At 35.5% G+C, this 22,163-nt stretch overlaps 2 protein-coding genes across 7 annotated transcripts in view; one reads left to right on the top strand and one right to left on the bottom strand.

Moving 5' to 3' along the window:
* LOC123530802 (cryptochrome DASH-like) overlaps window positions 1-22,163 on the bottom strand; it is a 41,052-nt gene that overhangs the window by 11,758 nt on the left and 7,131 nt on the right. The window contains exons 2-4 of the mRNA XM_053516989.1: window positions 10,717-10,889; window positions 354-453; window positions 4-125 (exon numbers count right to left, since the gene is read on the bottom strand). Of these exons, the coding sequence (XP_053372964.1) occupies window positions 4-125; window positions 354-453; window positions 10,717-10,889 (395 nt within the window). The remainder of the gene's footprint in view (window positions 1-3; window positions 126-353; window positions 454-10,716; window positions 10,890-22,163) is intronic.
* Window positions 658-8,222, top strand: LOC123530771 (uncharacterized). Of its 6 annotated transcripts, none has more exons than XM_053517014.1 (3): window positions 658-831; window positions 2,744-2,898; window positions 6,277-8,222. In XM_053517014.1, exons 2-3 carry the CDS (start codon window positions 2,749-2,751, stop codon window positions 7,228-7,230), a joined length of 1,104 nt encoding a protein of 367 aa, XP_053372989.1. In that variant the 5' UTR covers window positions 658-831; window positions 2,744-2,748; the 3' UTR covers window positions 7,231-8,222. The 6 variants fall into 6 exon arrangements, with proteins under 6 accessions (XP_053372989.1, XP_045167501.1, XP_053372994.1 ...); XM_045311566.2 differs by lacking the exon at window positions 2,744-2,898 and adding an exon at window positions 4,163-4,343 and having other exon boundaries at window positions 660-831; XM_053517019.1 differs by lacking the exon at window positions 658-831 and adding an exon at window positions 1,343-2,268.

Raw genomic sequence — 22,163 nt, 5'->3', positions numbered from 1 at the left:
TACTGTTTAACAGAAAATGGCAAATCGTCTCTGTGAAACAATGTATGACCCCAAATTTTCTGTATGACTTTGTTCTCACATTGTAGCTTGAGGGCTCTCTCCACATCCAATTCTTCCTGAGTTACCTGAAATAACAAGTAGACATTGTATATATAAAGCACTCAATGTCTTTCCTAAATAGGTTGCCCCAAGCCACTCAGTACAGCTACTTCAGTCAATGACAGACCTGGTCTTGTTCTTTTATTAAGTAAAACGTATGTTGCAAAATTCAATAATTGGCTTTGTTCACCAAATTAGTTCAGGGTATAGTTAAGTTGTTTTTTATAACTCCAAAAAATAAAACACAAACCCACCTCTTCATGAAATGCAACTGCATGCACAGCGTCATTGCCTAGCTTCTGAATCAACTCTGGAATAACAACTTCTGGCTTACCATTGCGAACAACCAACCCACTACAAAACAAAATATACCATTGATGCTTGTCTTCCCTTATCTTATGGTATTATGCAGCTAATACTTGTGAGCTAGTGTCAGACTAATAACAAGGGATGTAACCATGATGAATAAGCAGATTTCTATGTGACCAGTAGTCTCCCTTGCCTTTTTGCTACCTGGTTACCTCTAACAATAACGTAAATAAACAATATATGTATGCTTAAGTACCTAAGGCCAAGATTATAATACATGAAATTGATCTACCTGTAGACTTTTAGATCCATGTAGCTGAGACATGTTTAGATCTGTAGGCATTTGGTCTAAACTTTCACTATAAAATTTGTGGATTTTCTACTATTATAATCAGTTTATACAAAGAATACTGTTACAGAAAGGTATTTCTCATCGATTTCATTGATTTATTTCATGAATTTGTTTGACGTTATTGTTAACCTTTTTGCAAACTTATTCAAATATTATTCTTATTACATGGTGCACTTCATTTTTTCAACCTGCATAAGAAGTAACAACCACCAAATTATTACAATCAGCAAAATATGTACTGAAAGTTCTACTTATGCTAAATAAGAAATGTAGTTCATCCACATAAAAGTACTTTTTGAGTAAGCAACTTAAAGGCACTGACCTCCAGACTATATGACAGCAAAAAAATACATCTTTTTAATATGCAAAATTATGGCTACCAGTATATTTCCAAAGAAGTCTTTGAAACCTTGTTACTGACAGATTATAATTATATATAATTATATGTTATGGAAACACATTGATTTTGATGTTTTCACTATTTTTTCCATGCAATTTTTATATCTATTTAGCAATTATTTAAGACAGTTTAGAAATAAAACTCATGTTCAAGTGTTCATAATATGTTTGTTTGTTTGTTTGTTTTGGGTTTAACGCCGTTTTTCAACAGTATTTCAGTCATGTAACGGCGGGCAGTTAACCTAACCAGTGTTCCTGGATTCTGTACCAGTACAAACCTGTTCTCCGCATGTTCATAATATGACCAAACTTCAATTTCAAAGCAAAATCTGGAGGACAGCACCTTTTAACCAAGTCTAGTATGCTGGAATATAATGCATAAATTGGTAAATTCCTTAAAATGGTGTATCAATTGGTGTATCACCATCTTTAGAACGTTTCTGGTAAATATCTTTGTACTCAAGAATAACCCCATTTTGGCATTTGAAATGATTACTTTAAAGGTGTAGATGCCAGACTGCACCTGTAAAATGTTCACCTGTAATTAAACTTAAAAGATGGATGCTGCATTGAACATCAAATACCAACTAGTACATATCATGCATGTCATGCTCTATTTGGGTTATACACTGGACAAGAATGTGTCCTGTGACAATTTAAAGGTTACACATAATTTTCAAGTCAATGACAGTAGTGCTGAGGTTTCTCCATAAATAATGAATCAGTAGCTGGGGATAAAATGTCACTTCCCTTCAGTGAATCGATAATTCAGGATTGTGGCCACTGTTTACAATCAAAAGAGATGTTTTCTGCTTTTACACATCCAATTATTCTGTGCTGTTAAGATTTTTATCATTTCTCTACATACCTGTGTAGTACTTTACAGCTGAAGGATTATAGTACAGTGTATTGTATGCAAAGGGTTCGTGTAAACAAACATAAAACAGTGTTAAAATGAACTCCTATTGCAAATATCAAATCTTAGTATAATTCAAAATAAAACTGAATGTTTGTGTAAGGACTACAGTACTGTTGTATTTAGTATAACTTGGAATTGTCACTGAAGAATATATGTGGAATATATTTAAAGTCATCATCAGAAAAGCTTGGTTCGTTTTATAACATATTTTTAAACTTACCAGTATTATTGACATTTACAGGTATTAAAATTCACATTTACAGGTGACTACACTTCGAAGGGAGTATTTAAAAAAACAAAAACAAAAACAAAACAAACATGTATCTTAAAATATCAAAAATGTCTTTTCTATTGACTGATAATCAAAATTTAAGCATTTCATTTGCTTTGGCAATATACATTTACTTTTACCTAGAAACAAGTTTATCACACCTACTGTACCTGTTTTTATATGTCTAAACATGTATATAGTTGTCATAATGTAGGATATAATCTGTTTAACAATTTTCAATAGTTCTGATGGAATAGAATGTTTAACCTTTCACTTGTGTATTAGAACTGGATGATGGATTAACAGTTAAGAATTACTTTTAAAATTAATTTGTTTCATAGACATTTTCAAAATAAAAAGTTGTTTCTTAATCAGTATTATTATATAATGGCAGCAACAATGCTTCAAAGAAAGCTATTTAAAGCTTTTGGCAGTGAAGATGGTGAAAAGAAATCTGGCATATTTAGAATCTGGGAGGAAGAAAATAAGAAGTGGAAGGAACATTACAATGCTCACGTAAAATCTGGTCGTCCAGAAAGAAACGCTAAGGTATAGTGTGGAGACCAGCCTTCCCTAGCTGTCATATTTAGTTCCAGATAACATGTTTGACTGAACCTCCCCTTCAATAAACCTCTCATTGTTTTCTGACAAAACCACTCCAGTAAATGTGAGAATAAGTATTCCGCATATTGTTTGGTCAATATTTAAATGATGCTATGTGTGATAAAAGACACTGCTAGGACCTAAAAATAAATCCAGCACCAATTTACAACGTTACTTTCAACTTATATAATTATAGTAAATGGGTGCTGGAATGTCTATTGATGTCTTTTTTCATATAATAACTGACCAAACAAATGTGCCAAAGTGTGTTCAAAATCTAATTGGTGTGGTTTTGTCTAACAATGTTCTGTTTCAAAATACAGCTTGCTGTGATGCTTTTAAAAACATAAATTTAATTCTTTGAATTAATTAATCAGACCATTAATATTTATTGGGAACTAATACTAAGGATTTCGTGTTAATCAGACAATCCCAGTACAACTCCAGTACAGGTGGCAGTAGCGTACCTAAGATACAGTATGGGTCCATGAGCCATATACACTTAAATATATTACAATTAATATGTTTTCTAAGGAAAGAAATACCAAAAAGTCATTTTGAAAAAAATTTGAACCTGTGACAAGGAGCATAAGATTATTCTTTCGCCCAAAAGACAGTCAATCATAGATTAGGAAATATTGTTTTGAAAAAAAATTAATACAGGCCTGGAAGCAATGCACATGTCATTGGACTGTTCTTAATTACCTTTCTAATGGCTCATTGTCACAGATGCAAATTTTTTTTCAAGATGGCTTTTTGTCATTTTTTTCTCATAAAACATTATAACTGTAATAAATTTAAGTGTATAGAGCTCATGGACCCATACTGTATCCTAGGTAGTTACTGTCACCTGTGCTCCAGTATATCACTTCTTAACTCATTACATTTTTAGGCAAGCTTTACTTTGAAACAGAGAAAAGCAGTGTTACATATCATACAGCTTTTGTTTACTTCAAAATTTATTCTATAAGGCAACATGGTGAACACTATATTTTTTATTTCAACAGTATAACAAACAAAATTTGTGGGTTAGTCTGTAAAATTATTATAGGCTGACTACTAGTATTCAAAAGTATAAGCAGTTTTTAAACAAAACAGTATGATATGGAATACTTCACAAATAGTTACTATAACCACTCTACAGTTACTATTCTTCTATCAGAGTAGCAATTTATATGGGCACTTGGAAATATTCTTTCTCTTTCAAAAGGGTGACTGGTCTTGTGTGTGGTTTGAAAATGATGCACCGACGCCAAGCCAGTGATGCCGATATATCATGGTTTAAGTTTCCAAGGTTGCCAACAGAGGAAGAGCAAAAGCTTTCTTTAATGGAAAAGTGGCGTAAACATTTGGAAAGAAAGAAAAAACAAGGGGACACTTGCTTAACAGTTGTAGGTACCACTTCAAATGTCTGCACACCAGTCCTTAAAACATCTCTTCCAACACATGTTGTGTATACTTAAAGGCCTCATCTGTATCAAGAGCCAACAGAAATGTAGAAATTCCACAAAATGCCAAATTTTTTCAGACTGCAGACTGCAATGCTTTTTTAAGAAATTCTACTTATTGCAACAGTGTAATGATCATGATACCAGCGGCCCCACATACAATTCCAACTTGTGTCTCAGTATAAGCGACCTATATATAACAAATCCAGGCACTGTACCATATTCAGTAACAGTAACACTGACACCACATGTACTCCTTATCTTGGCATTGATATCAGCTTCCTATAAGCCAAGTTTAATTGACTTTATACTAAGCAGATGCTGTTTTCCTCTGTTTTCATCTACAAGGACACTGACTTCACTGACATCATTTTCGTTCCCAACCATGGTCTTTCTGTACGCTAGCTACCTTGATGCCAAGGCCCATCCAAATTTATTAACCCTTAGTTATTGAGCAAGCACTGGACTTCACATGTAATCACTGAAACTTTTGCTCAGCTTTTCTAACAAAACCTTACAGTAAGGAAGTTAGATGAGTTAATATATCTACATTTTGCATCTAGAAGTGTTTGTAATCTTTCACATCTTTCAGTATTGCAAAGTATTTCAATTTCCTGTAGCACCACATTGCATTCCAAAATCTATCACTAGCAGCATCTTTCTGTAAATCTTTAAAACACATTTCCTGTTAGCCTATTGTAGCCAATCTTTAATACATATTCTAACACGACCAGCAAATAATCTACATACATGTAGAGCAAAATCTATCTCGGGTTATTCTGCATTCTAACATGATCTGATTCATTTTCCTATTAAACAAAGAAGGCTGAAAACAGTGAATTATTATACAACAATTCACTGTTCTGACGTCACAATCATTATGTCATGTCATCAAACGGCATAGTGGCGAGCTGGAAAAGAAACCAATTGAAAACAGGCAAATATTTAATGAATGCCGTCAAGAATGTACTTTAAAGTCGCTGATAATGTGTTAGAATCGAAATAAGAAATCTCATTTAGTGATTTGCTCTAGAATAAAATCACCGTTTGTCGTTCAGATTGGTATTATTATATCACTCGGGCTGCACCCTCGTGATATAATTCCTTCGCATCTGAACGCCAAATAATGATTTATTCAATGACAAATCACTAAATGAGATAATTATATTATTTCTTAAATAAACCAGTCGCATGCAATGAGGTCATCCGATCTAGGTGCATAGCACGGTGGTAAAAAGTAGTTCATAATACCATTTTTTTAAACACTGTTGATACTAGTATGTCATGTAAGAATCGAAATAACAAGTTCCCAAGTGTGATTTATTGTAGAATAACCAGAGTTTTTCGTTCTTATGTTAAACAATATATCACCTAGGCCTACGGCCTTCGTTATATATTTTTACGCATAAGAACTCAAAACACTGGTTATTCTGCGATAAACCATGTTTGGGAACTTATTATTTTTTAAATAAGAAACAGATTTCCTAGTGTAGGTTCAGGAATTCAAATAACCATCTTAATAGCACCATGTATGTCACAATACCAGAAAGGTGCTTTTAGCTTTATTCCAGTTAAAAACATGTTCATATTCTATAAAAGTTTAAGAGAATGATGAAGTTTCGATCAGATCACTGGTGTTAAACCACATGTTATAAAAACAATATTTAATATGAAAACAAAACTTTGTGCAGTATTGTTCTTTTTTTCTGTCTGCAGGACCTTTTTAAAAGAACCATATCAAAGTATTTTTTTTATGTATTGCAAGCAGTAAATAATTATTTGATCAGTTATGATCTATAAAACTTTGCCTAAAATGAAAATTGGGCTTTCATCTTCAATATCTTAATGTATATCAAAATATTTTTCATTTTTTCAGTTCTTCATGCGAGCTCTCATGGTGTTCCAAGCCCCTACTCAGATTTATGCGTTCATGTATTACATCATACCTTATGTGTTTGACGGCTACAGCCCATGGACAATATACTACATGAAAGTTTTTGCTTGGTTTGTGTTGCTGAATGGACTAGCTAATTGGTTATGTGTAATTCTGTACGACCCACATTATGCAAAAACTAAAGACAACCCTTTTCTGCAACTGGATAAACAATATGAAACTCTGCCTGATCAGTTTATAGCACCAATCCAACAGGCAACCAGTAATCAGAACGAATTAAACGGACACTGTGTGTATGATATGACATCAAAGGAGGCTCTACCTTGGAACTTTTGTAAGGAATGTGCAATGCATGTGCCGCCTCGTACTCATCACTGTTCTTTCTGTAAAAAGTGTATACTCAAAAGAGACCATCATTGCTTTATGGTGGGAAATTGTATTGGATTCAAAAATCAACGATATTTTATAGTTTTAGCATTTTATGCTATGATTACAGGTGTTGTAGGTGGCTATTTTACTTTTAAATACGTGCGGGAAGTTGTCTGGCCTGACCTAGATTCATGGTCGGATGTATTTTTCCCGATTACTATTTTCCGTTGTCTGATAGGTTACATCAAGGGTATCAACTGTCTTCTAATCGTGCACATTTACTTAGAATTCCTATTTGGAGTAATTGGATTTGTTTATTTCACATCACAGATGACAATCAGTGCAAATGGGAAGACATTGTTCGAAGTTGCAAAGAAGGTGCCAATAAGAAACATGAACACCATGAACCGGAACTTTAAGTCAGTATTTGGGGATTTTTGGGCATTAAATTTCTTGTTTCCCATGACTCTGATTTTTCGTCAAAGAGATGATGGGATACATTGGGATGGTGTGAAAATTGACCATAATGCTAATGAAAAATGGAAAGATGACGGGGAAGTCTTATGAAGCAAACTTTCACTGAATTTCTTAGTTTAGATCTGACACATAGCACGTTTCACTATTTTGACAATGTTCTATAAGACTGTAAAATCTATGGTATATGAAAAGTTTAAAGTTTGATAGAAGAACATAGAACTTTTATCACATCGTGTTCAAGCTTTGTTGGTGTTGATCTTTTTATTATCAAGAGCAGAAAGACTTAATTAACTCACTCACAGGGTAAAAATGAACTATTCATAAACTGTGTTCAAATTTATATTATGTAACAGTGACCTTTGGCATAAACATAATGACATACAATTTTCTGGCCAAGTATCTTTGTAGGTTCCAGAAAGTAAAATGTTGTAAATACATCTTCGTAACTGTAAGCAAATTCAACATTTCACTTCAATGTCTTTTTTACAAATACAACCATTTTTTGTATTAAATACACATTTTCATTTGTTTTTTCAACGTCAAATAAGCATTTTATTTCAAACAGAGTAAACCAAGATACAATGTATTAATTTTTTACCCTACACGAACATTAAGATTTAAAGTATCTTAAACCCTTTTGTATAAAATGTGGCTGCGACATATTCTGTAATGTAGAAAAAAGTACCCGGTAAGGCTATTGTGCATGATATATTAATTACAACTTTTCTACTCTAAATAAAATCAACTTTAACAACATCAATCAAATAATAAATTGAAGCTTGTACTAAAATTAACTTTTTTTTTTACATACAAGCAAAAAGAAAATATAACTTAAATAACTACATGTGTTTCTTTGAGATTTGTTTAAATGTATATTAAAAGGCACTGATATATGCATCAACATCTTCTGTATTTTATGTAATTACTTCACAAGTAATTAAGTGCCGAAGAATTCTAGTGCCATTTGTTTCAGTGATATATCATCTATTTTTTCTACCACTGATTTACAGTTTTGTATCAGTATTTATTCTGAGACTCATTTATTTAATATTTCTTGTAAATTAAAATCTACTTTACTAGTACAGCTTTCTTCTATATTTGCCCATGTTGTTACATCTTTAAACAGACGTACTACAGGCTGATGTACACTACACATGTGTAATTAAGAATAGTCGAGCTATTCTACTCACCCTGGTGTCGGTGTCACTCCTTGGTTGAAGTTTTGCATGCAAGTACATAATAATTATGCTTATCATTTAAAGGCATATAGCTTTGAAACATTATTTTCTTTTTCTAGGTCAATTACAAACCTCACTGGGTCAAATCCCATAACTCTGATGTGTATTTTGGCCAAATTATGCCCCCTTTTGGACTAAGAAAATCCTGGTTAAAGTTATGTGTGCAAGTTACTGTCTACAAAACTAATGCAGATATTGAATTGAAACTTCACATGTGTCTGCCGAGGTTATAAATGTAGGTGATAGCATCAAGTCCCGTAACTCTGACATGCATTTTGGCCAAATTATGCCCCCTTTTGGACTTGGTTAGTTACATGTTTTGACAATGGTCATTTCTGAAAAACTGAAATATACAAACTCCTTTGATAAAGATGCGACTATTTGTAGCTACTCCTCCAGTACCTGAATGCATAGCAACAGATGCATTGGGAGGACTTGTGCTGGATCATCATTTTGTCATTATAGATATGTATTGTTCTATTAAATAAACAAAATTAATGCTCATTTGTATATAATTTAACAAACAATAATCATTTTGATTATTGCAGTCCAGCTAAATGTTGTCTTTGATGAATGCTATGAAGTTTTGTATAGCTGCTTTATCTGTTAGGTTTTCAAAGTTTGGTCAAGTAATGGATTAACATCACAACCATCATTTACATTTATTTATATTCATTGAGCCTTACGTACATGCTAGATTTTCACTGGAGGTATTACTTTGACTAAGGAATGATATATATTGACAAATGTAAACCTAGCTGAAATTCATTAACAAGAGGGTCATGATGAACCTATATCGCTCACCTGTTAAACTAGGCATCAGAATCATCAAGATAAACATTCTGACCAAGTTTCATGAAGATAGGATCATAACTGTGGCCTCTACAGTGTTAACAAGCTTTTCCTTTGATTTGAGCTGGTAACCTAGTTTTTGACCCCACATGACCAAGTTTCGAACTTGGCCTAGGAATCATCAAGATAAACATTCTGAACAAGTTTCATGAAAATAGGGGGTCATAAATGTGGCCTCAAGAGTGTTAACAAGCTTTTCTTTTGAATTGAGCAGGTGACCTAGTTTTTGGACAATATGACCCAGTGTTGAACTTGGCAAAGGAATCATCAAGATAAATATTGACCAACTTTCATGAAGATAGGGTCATAAATATGGCCTCTAGGGTGTTAAGAAGCTTTGATTTGATGTGGTGACCTAGTTTATGACCCCACATGACCCAGATTCAAACTTGGCCTAGGAATCATCAAGATAAACATTCTGAACAAGTTTCATGAAGATAGGGGTCATAAATGTGGCCTCAAGAGTGTTAACTAGCTTTTCCTTTGATTTGACTGAGTTACCTAGTTTTAGGCTCCATATGACCCAGTAGGAATCATCAGGATAAACATTCTGACAAAGTTCCAGGAAGATAGGATCATAAATGTGGCCTCTACAGTGTTTACAACCTTTTCCTTTGATTTGACCTGGTGACCTAGTTTTTGACCCCACATGACCCAGTTTCAAACTTGGCCTAGAGATCATCAAGATAAACATTCTGTGCAAGTTTATCAAATCCGGTTTTAAAAAGGAACTGAGATCTTAAAGTGACTTTAGTTGTGTGTAATTGTGGTTAAAATCAAATGTAAAATGTCACTTTTATTGTGTTCTCAAGGTAAAAATTAACAGTTGGCTCTTTCATGGGTCAATCAGGGGCCGTAACTCCGGAAACTATTATTGGATCTGACGGATTCATCATGGAATCCAAGATCTATTGTTGATATTTTTGCAAGTTTGTATCAAATCAAACAGTAAATGAAGTCTCTATATGGCTGCAAAAGCCAATAATGCAAATTTTGGCCCTTTAAGGGGCTATAACTTTGGAACCCATGATAGAATCTGGCCAGTTTTCGAAAGGAACCGAGATATTATGCCAATACAAGTTGTGTGCAAGTTAGATTAAAATCAATTGCAAAATGTGGTCTTTTATCGTGTTCACAAGAAACTGGGCGATCACAAAAGCTCACCTTGTCACTATGTGACAGATGAGCTAAAAAAACCCATGCAGCCTGTAATTATCCTATGAAATTTGACAAGTATTGTCCAAGTGGTTTGAAAAGGGTTTTCTTTGAAAAACGGGGAACATTTTTGTTTCAGTCAGGAAATGTTGTAACTCAGAAGGAAGAAAGATTCACTGGTATAATACAGCTTCACATTGATGAGACAAAATGGAATGTTTACATTTTGCTTAACATGCCTCTATAATGTACACTGGTTTCTGCAGAAATAATGTCCAAACATATTAGTAGAAGCTACTGACACATGTTCTAGTTCTATTATGAGCCCTACCTTCCATGTGACTTCAGAGTGTTACGAAGATCTTTCACACTCTCTAACAAGAACTTCAGACGATGTGGTCCTGTTTTAGGGAAACCAAATTTGTAAGTTCCTCCGTAATGACGAGGATCAAAGCAATAGACTGGCAGTAAATAGTTCCCATTTTTGTTGGCCCAAGCAAGCACCTGAAAACACACAGGAAGATATTCTATAATTTCAGCATAGCAATGTTATAATCATGATGGTTCAAAAGTACAGGGGGCAGAATCATCTTAAGGGTCATGTTCTTATTTGGTTTAAAGTTAAGGCAACATGGCAACTTTGAGTTATAATGGTGAAGAAAGGCTCCAGGAACCCTAACACTCCACGGACCCTAACTGATTATTTCGGATGTAGATGAGCACCTTGATAGAACCTCCAATATGCTAGTGGGACAGCTTCCTCACACAGAAAATCTCAACTGAGGCTAAGGTTCCAGACCTTTGGAATATGTTAAATGATGATCCGCCAACTTAGCTACCACACTGCTGACACACTTTCTGCCCTTAATCATGGGAAAACTCTGAAACTGACATTGGTGCAAAGTTTGTAGCCTCACTTGTTTGGTTTATTGGGATGCTGCATGACTTTGTTATTTTACATTATAATATATAATAAATTATGTACCAATCAAATTCTCTTCAAGCTGGTGCAGACCACCATGTCAACCAGGTATCATCTGCTTTGAAAGCTAATGGTTAGGTCTATTTGCTCACTGCCAAAGACATGAGAAATGGTACTGATATAACTCCCTTGCTCAGCACTCGGGTTGTGCCAAGAAGTAAATTAAGCCCTAGGTAAGTAGATCTGTTACTGGATACACAGCTGGTCATACAAAAGCTTTGTAGCACATGTTGTCTATTGATGGACATTAAGTAAAGCTTACTTTACATATACGGCATAGATGCATGGTTTGAACTCTGGTTACTACCGGTAGTTCCTGGAATTCACTGGTAGCTGATTTCTGCGAGCTTCGTGTTTGCTCAAACAGCAAGTTGAAGGACACAAGATTTTTCCTGCTGGTGCTTTGGAGTGTGGATCCACCAGTAGGAGAAAAATACGAGATTGTAATGTTTGTACAGGCATCTGAGCAAAAAGATGAAATTTGACAAAAGACCATTACATTAACCAGGGCCCTGGAAATTTGCTGGTTTGTCGATTTGGACTGATTTTTCACTATTCACTTTAACGGTACCAATTTCAACTTCCCTTTAGCAGTTGAACAAGGTCACCAACACAGAATTCATGTTGGCATGACATCAAAGTGAAAAGACTTAAGTTCCGACATTTGGTACCTTTTAGTGTTGTCATAGACGTTAACGCTTAATTAGCTTTACATTTGGAGAAAAAAAAATTAAACAACGGCAAAACATAGAAAATTGAACTGCATATAAAACACATATATCATTCTACAAAACTATTGTCAGCATACTGATAAACAAGGACTGCATAAAAGGACCATACTTTTGGACAGCTAAACACCTTGAAATTAACTAAACATTTTCAAAGAACTGTTACATATCTTTACTTTGATGCCTTTGCAAAAATGTCCCTGTGCTGAAATTTCAAATAACTTGGTGAAACGTAGTTTTCACAACTGTTTTTTATTTCTATACAAGAGATCACAGAGTGATCTTGGCGCCCACCAATGTGCCATTTTTGTGTGTTCCAAATTTCAAGACTTACTGACTAGCTCAAGGTCAAATTTCATTTCTGTACACAACACTGTGCATGTGGTCTAAATTCGAAAGCTGTAGCTTGAGAAATTTGAAAGTAGGTCACTAGATCCATTTCAAGGACAAAGTTCTTTGTACACAAAACTATGCATGTGCATCAAGTTTGAAGACTGTAGTTTGAGAAATTTGAAAGTAGGTCACTAGGTTAATCTTAAGGTCAAAGTTTATTTCGGCACACAAAACTATGCAAGTGGTCCAAATTTGAAGGCTGTAGCTTTAGAAATGTGAAAGTAGGTCACTAGGTCAAAATCAAGGTCAAATTTCACTTCAGAACACCAATCTATGCATGTGGTCCAAATTTGAAACCTGTACCTTCAAAGATGTGAAAGTAGGTCACTAGGTCAATGTCAAGGTCAAAGTTTGTTTCGGTACACAATCCTATGCAAGTAGTCTAAATTTGAAGCCTGTAGCTACAGAAATGTGAAAGTAGGTCACTAGGTCAATCTTAAGGTCAGTTCATTTCGGTACACAAAACTAAACAAGTGGTCCAAATTTGAAGAATGTGAAAGTAGGTCACTAGGTCAAAATCAAGGTCAAATTTTATTTCGGAATACAAAACTATGCATGTGGTCCAAATTTGAAGCCTGTACCTTCAAAAATGTGAAAGTAGGTCACTAGGTCAATGTAAAGGTCATAGTTCATTTCGGTACAAAAAACCATGCATGTGGTCCAAATTTGAAGGCTGTAGCTTGAGAAATGAGAAAGTAGGTCACTAGGTCAAAATCATGGTCAAATTTCATTAGGAACACGAAACTATGCATGTGGTCCAAATTTGAAGCCTGTACCTTCAAAAATGTGAAAGTAGGTCACTAGGTCAATGTCAAGGTCAAAGTTTATTTCAGTGCACAAAACTATGCATGTGGTCCAAATTTGAAGATTGTAGCTACAGAAATGTGGAAGTAGGTCACTAGGTCAAAATCAAGGTCAACTCATGTCAAGGTTCATCTTGCCACTCAAAACCATACAATCATGTGGTCCAAATTTGAATGTTGTAGGTTACTGAAAAGAAGTTTTTAAAAGCTTTTCCCTATATAAGTCTATATGAACCATGTGACCCCCAGGGCGGGGCCATATTTGACCCTAGGGGGATAATTTTAACAAACTTGGTAGAGAACCGCTAGATGATGCTACATTACAAATATCAAAGCCCTAGGCTTTGTGGTTTGGACAAGAAGATTTTCAAAGTTTTTCCCTATATAAGTCTATGTAAACCATGTGATCCCCGGGGCGGGGGCCATATTTGACCCTAGGGGGATAATTTGAATCATCTTGGTAGAGGACCACTAGATGATGCTTCATACCAAATATCAAAGCCCTAGGCTCTGTGGTTTTGGGCAAGAAGATTTTCAAAGTTTTTCCCATATAAATCTATGTAAATTATAGAAATAAACAAAGGGCCATAACTTACTAAAAAATTGTTGAACCAGTCTGATTTTCAGGGGGACACAACTAGGGTACCAATACATCATTCTGACAAAGTTTGGTCAAAATCCCCTTGGTAGTTTCTGAGGAGATGCGATAACGAGAAATTGTTAACGGAAGGACGGACGGACTGATGGACGGAAGGACGACGGACCACGGACGCAGAGTGATTTGAATAGCCCACCATCTGATGATGGTGGGCTAACAAATGGCATTCATTTTTAATGGGGGACAACTTTTTCAGGATATTTTAAGTATCGGTCGTACGGGACAGTACGGCAGAACATGAAATGGTCAGAAAGATTATTGGTAGATGATTGTTTGTTTATCAAATATTTCTGTGTTTTGATGATACACACCTAAACCTTAAGTAACTATCGTCAGGAAAGTATGGCAGAATATGTAATGATCAGGTAGATTGTTGGTAAAGATGCTGTTAGTTTATCAAATATTTCTGTGTTTTGATGATATACTCATAAAAAAGGCAAAATATCAAACAGGAAAGGCCTTGTTCCAAAAACGCAGCCTCCCCAAAACGAAACTCACAGCACACAGATGTGCACACTACCAACACACACACACTTGCATACAAAGCAAACACACGAGGACAAAACAAACAAATAAAGGAACACAGTGGGGCACCGCCTTGGAACGGTGATAAAGGTAAATTTTATTTACGGTGTCGCTTTGTGGAACAATGAACATAAGCCCTGTAGAGCTTTTGAGCGACCCTATTTTAAGAACAGTTGAAACCAATTATACCCTATCCCCAGCAGTTTGCTGGTACCCATTTACAGCTGGGTTGACTGAGGCAATCATGTTTAAGTGCCTTGCCCAAGGACACACTGCAATGGGAGTAGCCAGGAGTCAAACCAGGGGCCTTAATTCACCTCCGTAGTAAAGCGTCTAGCTCTCTCAACCAATGCGTCCACCAAATAAAAGATAAAACACAACAAATGTTCTACTATAGTTATATGTACAGTCAACTCGCCAATAGCTAATCACTGCCAATAGCGGATCACTTGAAAATAAAATGTGAATCTCTCTTAAACATAGGGGAGTATACAATATTTAAGTATCCAGTTATATAGACTTATCAATTAGCAATTCTTAGACAAAAGATGATGGATCTAATCTAACAAGTTTGAGTTCCATGAGTAGATAACTCTTGCAACCCATGTTTCCTGACTTGGATTTTAGCACTCTTGAATTCTTCAAAGTAGAAAATTAATTTTTTGAGCATACCTCACAGTTTCTTAGATAAAACCACACAAATTTGGTACCATTTTGAAGAGAGAAACACACACTTTCATAGGAATTCAACCATTCATCCATTCAACCAATACAGGATCACTCACAAACTCCCCGGCAGTGATTACCGCCCCTTACAGCAGGTGCGTAAATTATAATGAACGCAAGGGAAGATAACCGCTGTGAGGAGCTTGGATCAGTCATTTCAGGGATAATCAAAAGGTTGTTTATTCCGCTTAAAGATACAAATCAATGCTTGATTTGATGTAATGGTTTGAACTGGCAAATTCAGATAGATAAATAAGGTTATATGCATCAGTATTTTGACCTTAGTTTTAAATATAGTTGGTGCTAATTATGCATAGAAATATAACTGCGAAAACTAGAGCTATATCCTTTTACCTAGTACAAGGGCGTAACTACCATTACGCACAATACGCATGTGCGTATAATTTTTTGTCCAAGTACCACCCTAAAAAGCAGCCAGAGGAAGTCCAGGGGTGGTATAGTACGTCATCAACAGGTGCGCGCAACACTTCCCGATGCGGCTTTTTTATGTCAAAACATCTCGATTCGGTGAGTATACTTGCGATTATTTCATTGGTAACGAATAGATTTGGAAATGACGTATAGTCTAAAGTACCCGTATGTGTCTTTAGTTTATCACTGACGTTTGCATTTTTCAAATAAGTCTTGCGTTTAAGAGAACATTCGAGCACAATGCACTTCATGGAAACACTTCCCCATTCACCACGCCATATTATATCGCATAAAAAGAGTTTTCATGCATTTCTAATGACTAAATGCCTTGACGGATGTTCTTTTATGGCAAACAGAGGTCAGTGATACCTTAATTAATTATTGGAATCTATATAGTTTCAAAGAAATCAGTAATATAAAATTTTGCCTTCCAGGTTCACCAGGTAAAACGATGCACTTCCCGGCTCACCGCCCGTGTGGCATCGTGTTTGACTTAATTATATGTAGCTTTCAATTTATTTTGACGCATGGTACTTCGGTTCCCATACCAGCAAAACTATAGTATTTAGCAATGAACGTTTATGTCAGTAAAAACAGTGTTTAATTTACTTTCAAGGGCTATATTATGACAGATTTACTCTTTCTTTTTCAGATCACAACCGAAACACCTGAGATATTCTGTTTATCAGAATTAAATTATGAAGCTAAACACTTTGGATTCAGCAGTATGATATCCGTAGACAGATGAACATAAACTGCATATAGTAATTCATGCATTTCTCGGGAATAAAATGACACGTCAAAAAAATTAGAATTGTAGAAAGAACAATACCCGCTTGTTGTGGATGTTTGTGAAAAAGTCAGAAATGAAGACCACAAAAGTAGTCGTTGTTTGAGGTTCACTCACTGGCAATATGTGCAGACACCGTTTAAAACAGCTTACTGTTACGTGTGACCACTACCGTACAATATTGAGCCATGGACAGCTTTTGTAGACGGAATTTAATGTGATTTTTTGTGACTTCAAACAATTGTGATTTTTTATTGAAACATGTTTTGTTTTATCTGTCTGTGTTGAAGTCACAGAGTCTTGTCAGTGCCTCTCCTTTCTTCTAAATAACATTTGACAGATTTTGATGAAAGGCAACAGAAGTATTAAACTTTGTATGACATGTAGTTGACACTAATGCTCATAACGGGTAAAACACAACAATGTAAATATTCTTGTTATCTCTATGTTTTGGTCAATAAACGTTCACAGATTATACTACATTGCCACTTTATCAATTTTTGTGTGTTTTTAATGAAATTTCTGAGTTATAATTAGTGTAGTTGCGCAAAACCTGAACATTTTCCAGTTTAATGGTTTCAAGAGTTATTATATTCTGATTTTTGTTGGTTTTGAAGTTTAGGCAGTGCATCTCCACTTCATATCTTTCTGTCGTGTCAATATTTCCAGTTGTTGAGAATATGTGACATGAAGATGTACACTACTTCTTGATCGAAGAAAATAAAAGCATACAATGTGGAAAGAATTTGTCAGATATGCGATCTTAATGAAACTTAAGGTGAATTTCATTTTTTAAATGTTGAGTTATAAAGAATTACGTCCAAAGTTAATGAAATGTTATCATTATACTCGTATTTATTAGTGTGTATAAAATTTAGAATTGCTACAATCAAGTAACAAATCTACTTTCGATGATTTGTGTAAATATATAACAAAAGCTGTTAAAAAGGAAGATGTTGCTATGTCTTGAAAGTGTATGTGCGTATGTTTATGTCACAACTGTGTAAGGGTTTAAATAAAAAATCAGTAAAATTTCCTATTTTAAACTAGAGCTATCACTAAAGGTGATGAATGTACCCCCCACATGCACTGACACAGTACATTGCAATTTGACGCACACAAGATTGCATAATTATGTGGACTGTATGTATATAGACTGTATGTATACAGTATAGTAACAAAAAACAAAGTCCCATAACTATGCAGAATATTTATCTAAAAGAATGTAACATGCACCATGCAAAACTAGGGTTGGTACTGATCACTTGTGTGAAGTTTCATTAAATTGTGTGTAAGGGTTTGGTAGATCAGGCATGCATAAGATTGCATATGCAGACTGTATGTACATAGTATGTTAACAAGAAACAAAGTCCCATAACTCTGCAATTTTTGTTGCTGAAAGAACCTAACATGCCCTATGCACAACTACTGTTGTTACTGATCACTTGTGTGAAGTTTTATTAAATTGTGTCAAGTGGATGAGGAGAGATGGTGCGCACAAGATTGTGTCTATGTATATAGTATAGTAACAAAAAAACAAAGTCCCATAACTCTGCAATTCTTTTTCTAAAAGAACCTAACATGCCCCATGCACAACTACTGTTGGTACTGATCACTTGTGTGAAGTTTCATTAAATTGTGTCAAGGGGATGAGGAGAGATGGTGCGCACAAGATTGTGTCTATGTATACAGTATAGTAACAAAAAAACAAAGTCCCATAACTCTGCCAATTTTTTTTCTAAAAGAACCTAACATGCCCCATGCACAACTACTGTTGGTACTGATCATTTGTGTGAAGTTTCATTAAATTCTGTCAAGGGGATAAGGAAAGATGGTGCGCACAAGACTGCGTCTACGGACAGACGACCAGACGGACAGACAGACAGACGGACAGACAGACAACCTGAAACCAGTATACCCCCCCTTACAACTTTGTTGTCGGGGGGTACAATAATCTTTTATACAACAACATTTTCAACAACTAAATAGTTTAAGAAGAGCAAAATGATTTACATTGCAAGTAAAATTGTTCTACCACTGTTCAAGCTCATTTCAAGTTTAAACATGTAATTGGGTGCATTCAGATTTGCAAGCAAAATCTGGACATTAGTCAAATGTTAAATCCTGAACCGCTTTTTAGCGTAGATTCAATCGATGTCCCATTCTACTACGTGGTAATTATAATTCGGTTGCAGTCACTCTTGGTCTTTCCCTGCGCACATCTAAAACTCCTTAATAAGAACATTTCGTTGGCGCGATACAGTAATTTCTCATTTTTCCCGAGCAATTGTGATGATCACGTGGCCCTGAAACGTTAAACAGAATTAAATAGTAGCATATCATTAAAAACTAAACTGCATTGGTGTGAATTTATACCTTTAAAAATATATTAAAAGGTTGCTCCTTTAAACAAGAGATCACAGAGTGATCCTGGCACCCACCAATGTGCCATTTTTGAGTGTTACAAATTTCAAGACTTACTGACTAGCTCAAGGTCAAATTTCATTTCCGTACACAACACTGTGCATGTGGTCCAAATTCGAAAGCTGTAGCTTGAGAAATGTGAAAGTAGGTCACTAGATCAATCTTAAGGTCAAAGTTTAATTCGTTACACAAAACTATGCAAGTGGTCCAAATTTGAAGGCTGTAGCTTGAGAAATGTGAAAGTAGGTCACTAGGTCAAAATCAAGGTCAAATTTCATTTCGGAACACGAAATTATGCATGTGGTCCAAATTTGAAGCCTGTACCTTCAAAAATGTGAAAGTAGGTCACTAGGTCAATGTCAAGGTCAAAGTTTATTTCAGTGCACAGAACTATGCATGTGGTCCAAATTTGAAGGTTGTAGCTTGAGAAATGTGAAAGTAGGTCACTAGGTCAAGATCAAGGTCAACTCATGTCAAGGTTCATCTTGCCACTCGAAACCATACATGTGGTCCAAATTTGAATGTTGTAGGTTATTGACAAGAAGTTTTTAAAAGCTTTTCCCTATATAAGTCTATATGAACCATGTGACCCCAGGGCGGGGCCATATTTGACCCTAGGGGGATAATTTTAACAAACTTGGTAGAGAACCACCAGGCGATGCTACATTACAATATCAAAGCCCTAGGCTTTGTGGTTTGGACAAGATGATTTTCAAAGTTTTTCCCTATATAAGTCTATGTAAACCATGTGACCCCCGGGGCAGGGCCATATTTGACCCTAGGGGGATAATTTGAACAATCTTAGTAGAAGACCACTAGATGATGTCACATACAAAATATCAAAGCCCTAGGCCCTGTGGTTTTGGACAAGAGGTTTTTCAAAGTTTTTCCCTATATAAGTCTATATAAACCATGTGACCCCCGGGGCGGGGCCATATTAGACCCCAGGGAAATAATTTCAATCATCTTGGTAGAGGACCACTAGATGATGCTTCATACCAAATATCAAAGCCCTAGGCTCTGTGGTTTTGGGCAAGAAGATTTTCAAAGTTTTTCCCTATATAAATCTTTGTAAATTATAGAAATAAACAAAGGGCCATAACTTAATAAAAATTTGTTGAACCAGTCTGATTTTCAGGGGGACACAATTAGGGTACCAATACATCATTCTGACAAAGTTTGGTCAAAATCCCCTTGGTAGTTTCTGAGGAGATGCGATAACGAGAAATTGTTAACGGAAGGACGGACAGACGGACGGACGGAAGGACGCCGGACCACGGACGCAGAGTGATTTGAATAGCCCACCATCTGATGATGGTGGGCTAAAAACAGCACATGATAATTATTTAACTATATAATTTTGCTTTACTTAGCATATTATCAATGCATATTCTTATTTGCCTCATCGAGTCTTGCCTTGAACTCAAGTTCGGAATCAAAGCCATCATACTAGACTATTTTCGATGAAACGCCATATATAGTTATCATGAAAAAATAATTAGAGTAACAAGTTAACTAATGGTTTCCAAATGATACTTTCTATTTATATTATCATGTCTCGAAGTGCCTATCTAACTATACCCCTTATCAAGGTTTATCTACTGTAACATTATTGAAATTAAATCAGTTATTTATATCCATACCTTCAAACAGCAACCGACATAGTCGTGACAAGGTTTGGTAAGGAGACCTAGTTGAGCGTTGAAATCCTTGTCTGGGGTAATTCTGTTAGAGGATGTCCTCCACTTCTCAAATATTATGTTGTACAGCTTTTGGAAAATATAATATGTCAATCATGTCTTGCATGCCGATCACTCAGCAATCCTTTTGAACATATATTGACAATTCCACTGATGCAGACTAGAAGTTTTTCATCTTTCATTTACCTAAAATAACAAATATAAGGACATGATAGAACATAATTATATCAATGATAATCATACATATGCACGTTTATAGTATACAACATATGTTCAAGATATGCCTCGTTCTTTCAATATTATCTTCAAATGCTTAAATGATGTTTACGGACCATCTAGTGCAAGCACTCTAACAATTAGTTATTCGAATTAATAGAACTTCCAGGAAAGCGTGATCACATTTACATGAGCACCAGCCCGATGTTAGTCATGCTGGAAATTGGTGAGCCGGGAAGGACATCAATTCAGTTGGTGAACCGGGAAGGCGAAATTTTAGTTTAGTAATACTGATTTTTCGGAAAGTTTAGATTCCAATGACTAATCAAGGTACCACTGACATCTGTTTACCATAAAAGAAAATCTGTCAATGCTTGGATTTATCAGAAATGCATGTAAACTCTTGTTATGCGACATAATATGGTGTGGTGAATAGGGAAGTGTTTCCATGAAGTGCATTGTGCAAGAATGTTCTCTTAAAGTTAAACGGAAGGCTTTCTTGAAAAATGCAAATGTAAATGATAAACTAGACGCATGTGCGGGTACTTTCAACTATATGTCATTTCCGAATCTAATAGTTATCAATGTAATAATCGCAAGTTTACTCACCGAATCGAGATGTTTTGACACAAAAAGGCCGCATCGGGAAGTGTTGTGCGCACCTGTTGATGACGTACTATACCACCCCTGAAGTCAATATTTCAAAAAATTTCCAGGGGAGGTTCCCCCATACCCCCACTGGCGGGAGGGAGTGACACCCACCCCTTGCCTGTGTGTATAATTCATATTGCCCTGGATACGCCCTCGTAGTATCTTCCGTTTGAAATGTAAACATACTGATTCTTCTTATATTCTGCCTTGAAATGTTTATTTCTAATACCACAGTCATGTTTTGTCAGAAAAAATTATTTTTAAATGGATAGAAAATATGATAAATTAGGTGATCCCCTATTGACAAAAGTGACCCCCTAATGGTGAATCAGACTGGTTTAAATATTGCTAAAGGTAAAGGTAAATTTTATTTACCATCGCTTTGTGAAACAATTAACATAATTATGCTCTGTAAAGCTTTTGAGCAACCCCATTTTAAGAACAGTTAAAACCAATTATACCTTACCCCCAGCAATTTGCTGATACCCATTTACAGCCCATGGTTGACTGAGGCAATCATGATAAAGTGCCTTGCCCAAGGACACACCGCAATGGGAGTAGCCAGGACTCGAACCTGGGGCCTTCGCCTCCGTAGGAAAGCGTCTTAGCCCTCTCGACCAATGCGTCCACATGTCTGTAACTTCAGATATAAAAGATTGATTCAAATAAATCAAACATTTATATGAATGCGGGCAATAGCTCTAAGTGTAAATTAATAAGTTTAGATATTATGAAAGTCTAAATGTTCTT

This window comes from Mercenaria mercenaria, chromosome 1 (genome assembly GCF_021730395.1).
Source record: "Mercenaria mercenaria strain notata chromosome 1, MADL_Memer_1, whole genome shotgun sequence".
Taxonomy (NCBI): domain Eukaryota; kingdom Metazoa; phylum Mollusca; class Bivalvia; order Venerida; family Veneridae; genus Mercenaria; species Mercenaria mercenaria.
Note: the sequence above shows the minus strand (reverse complement) of the source record. Positions and strands in the feature narration are given on the sequence as shown.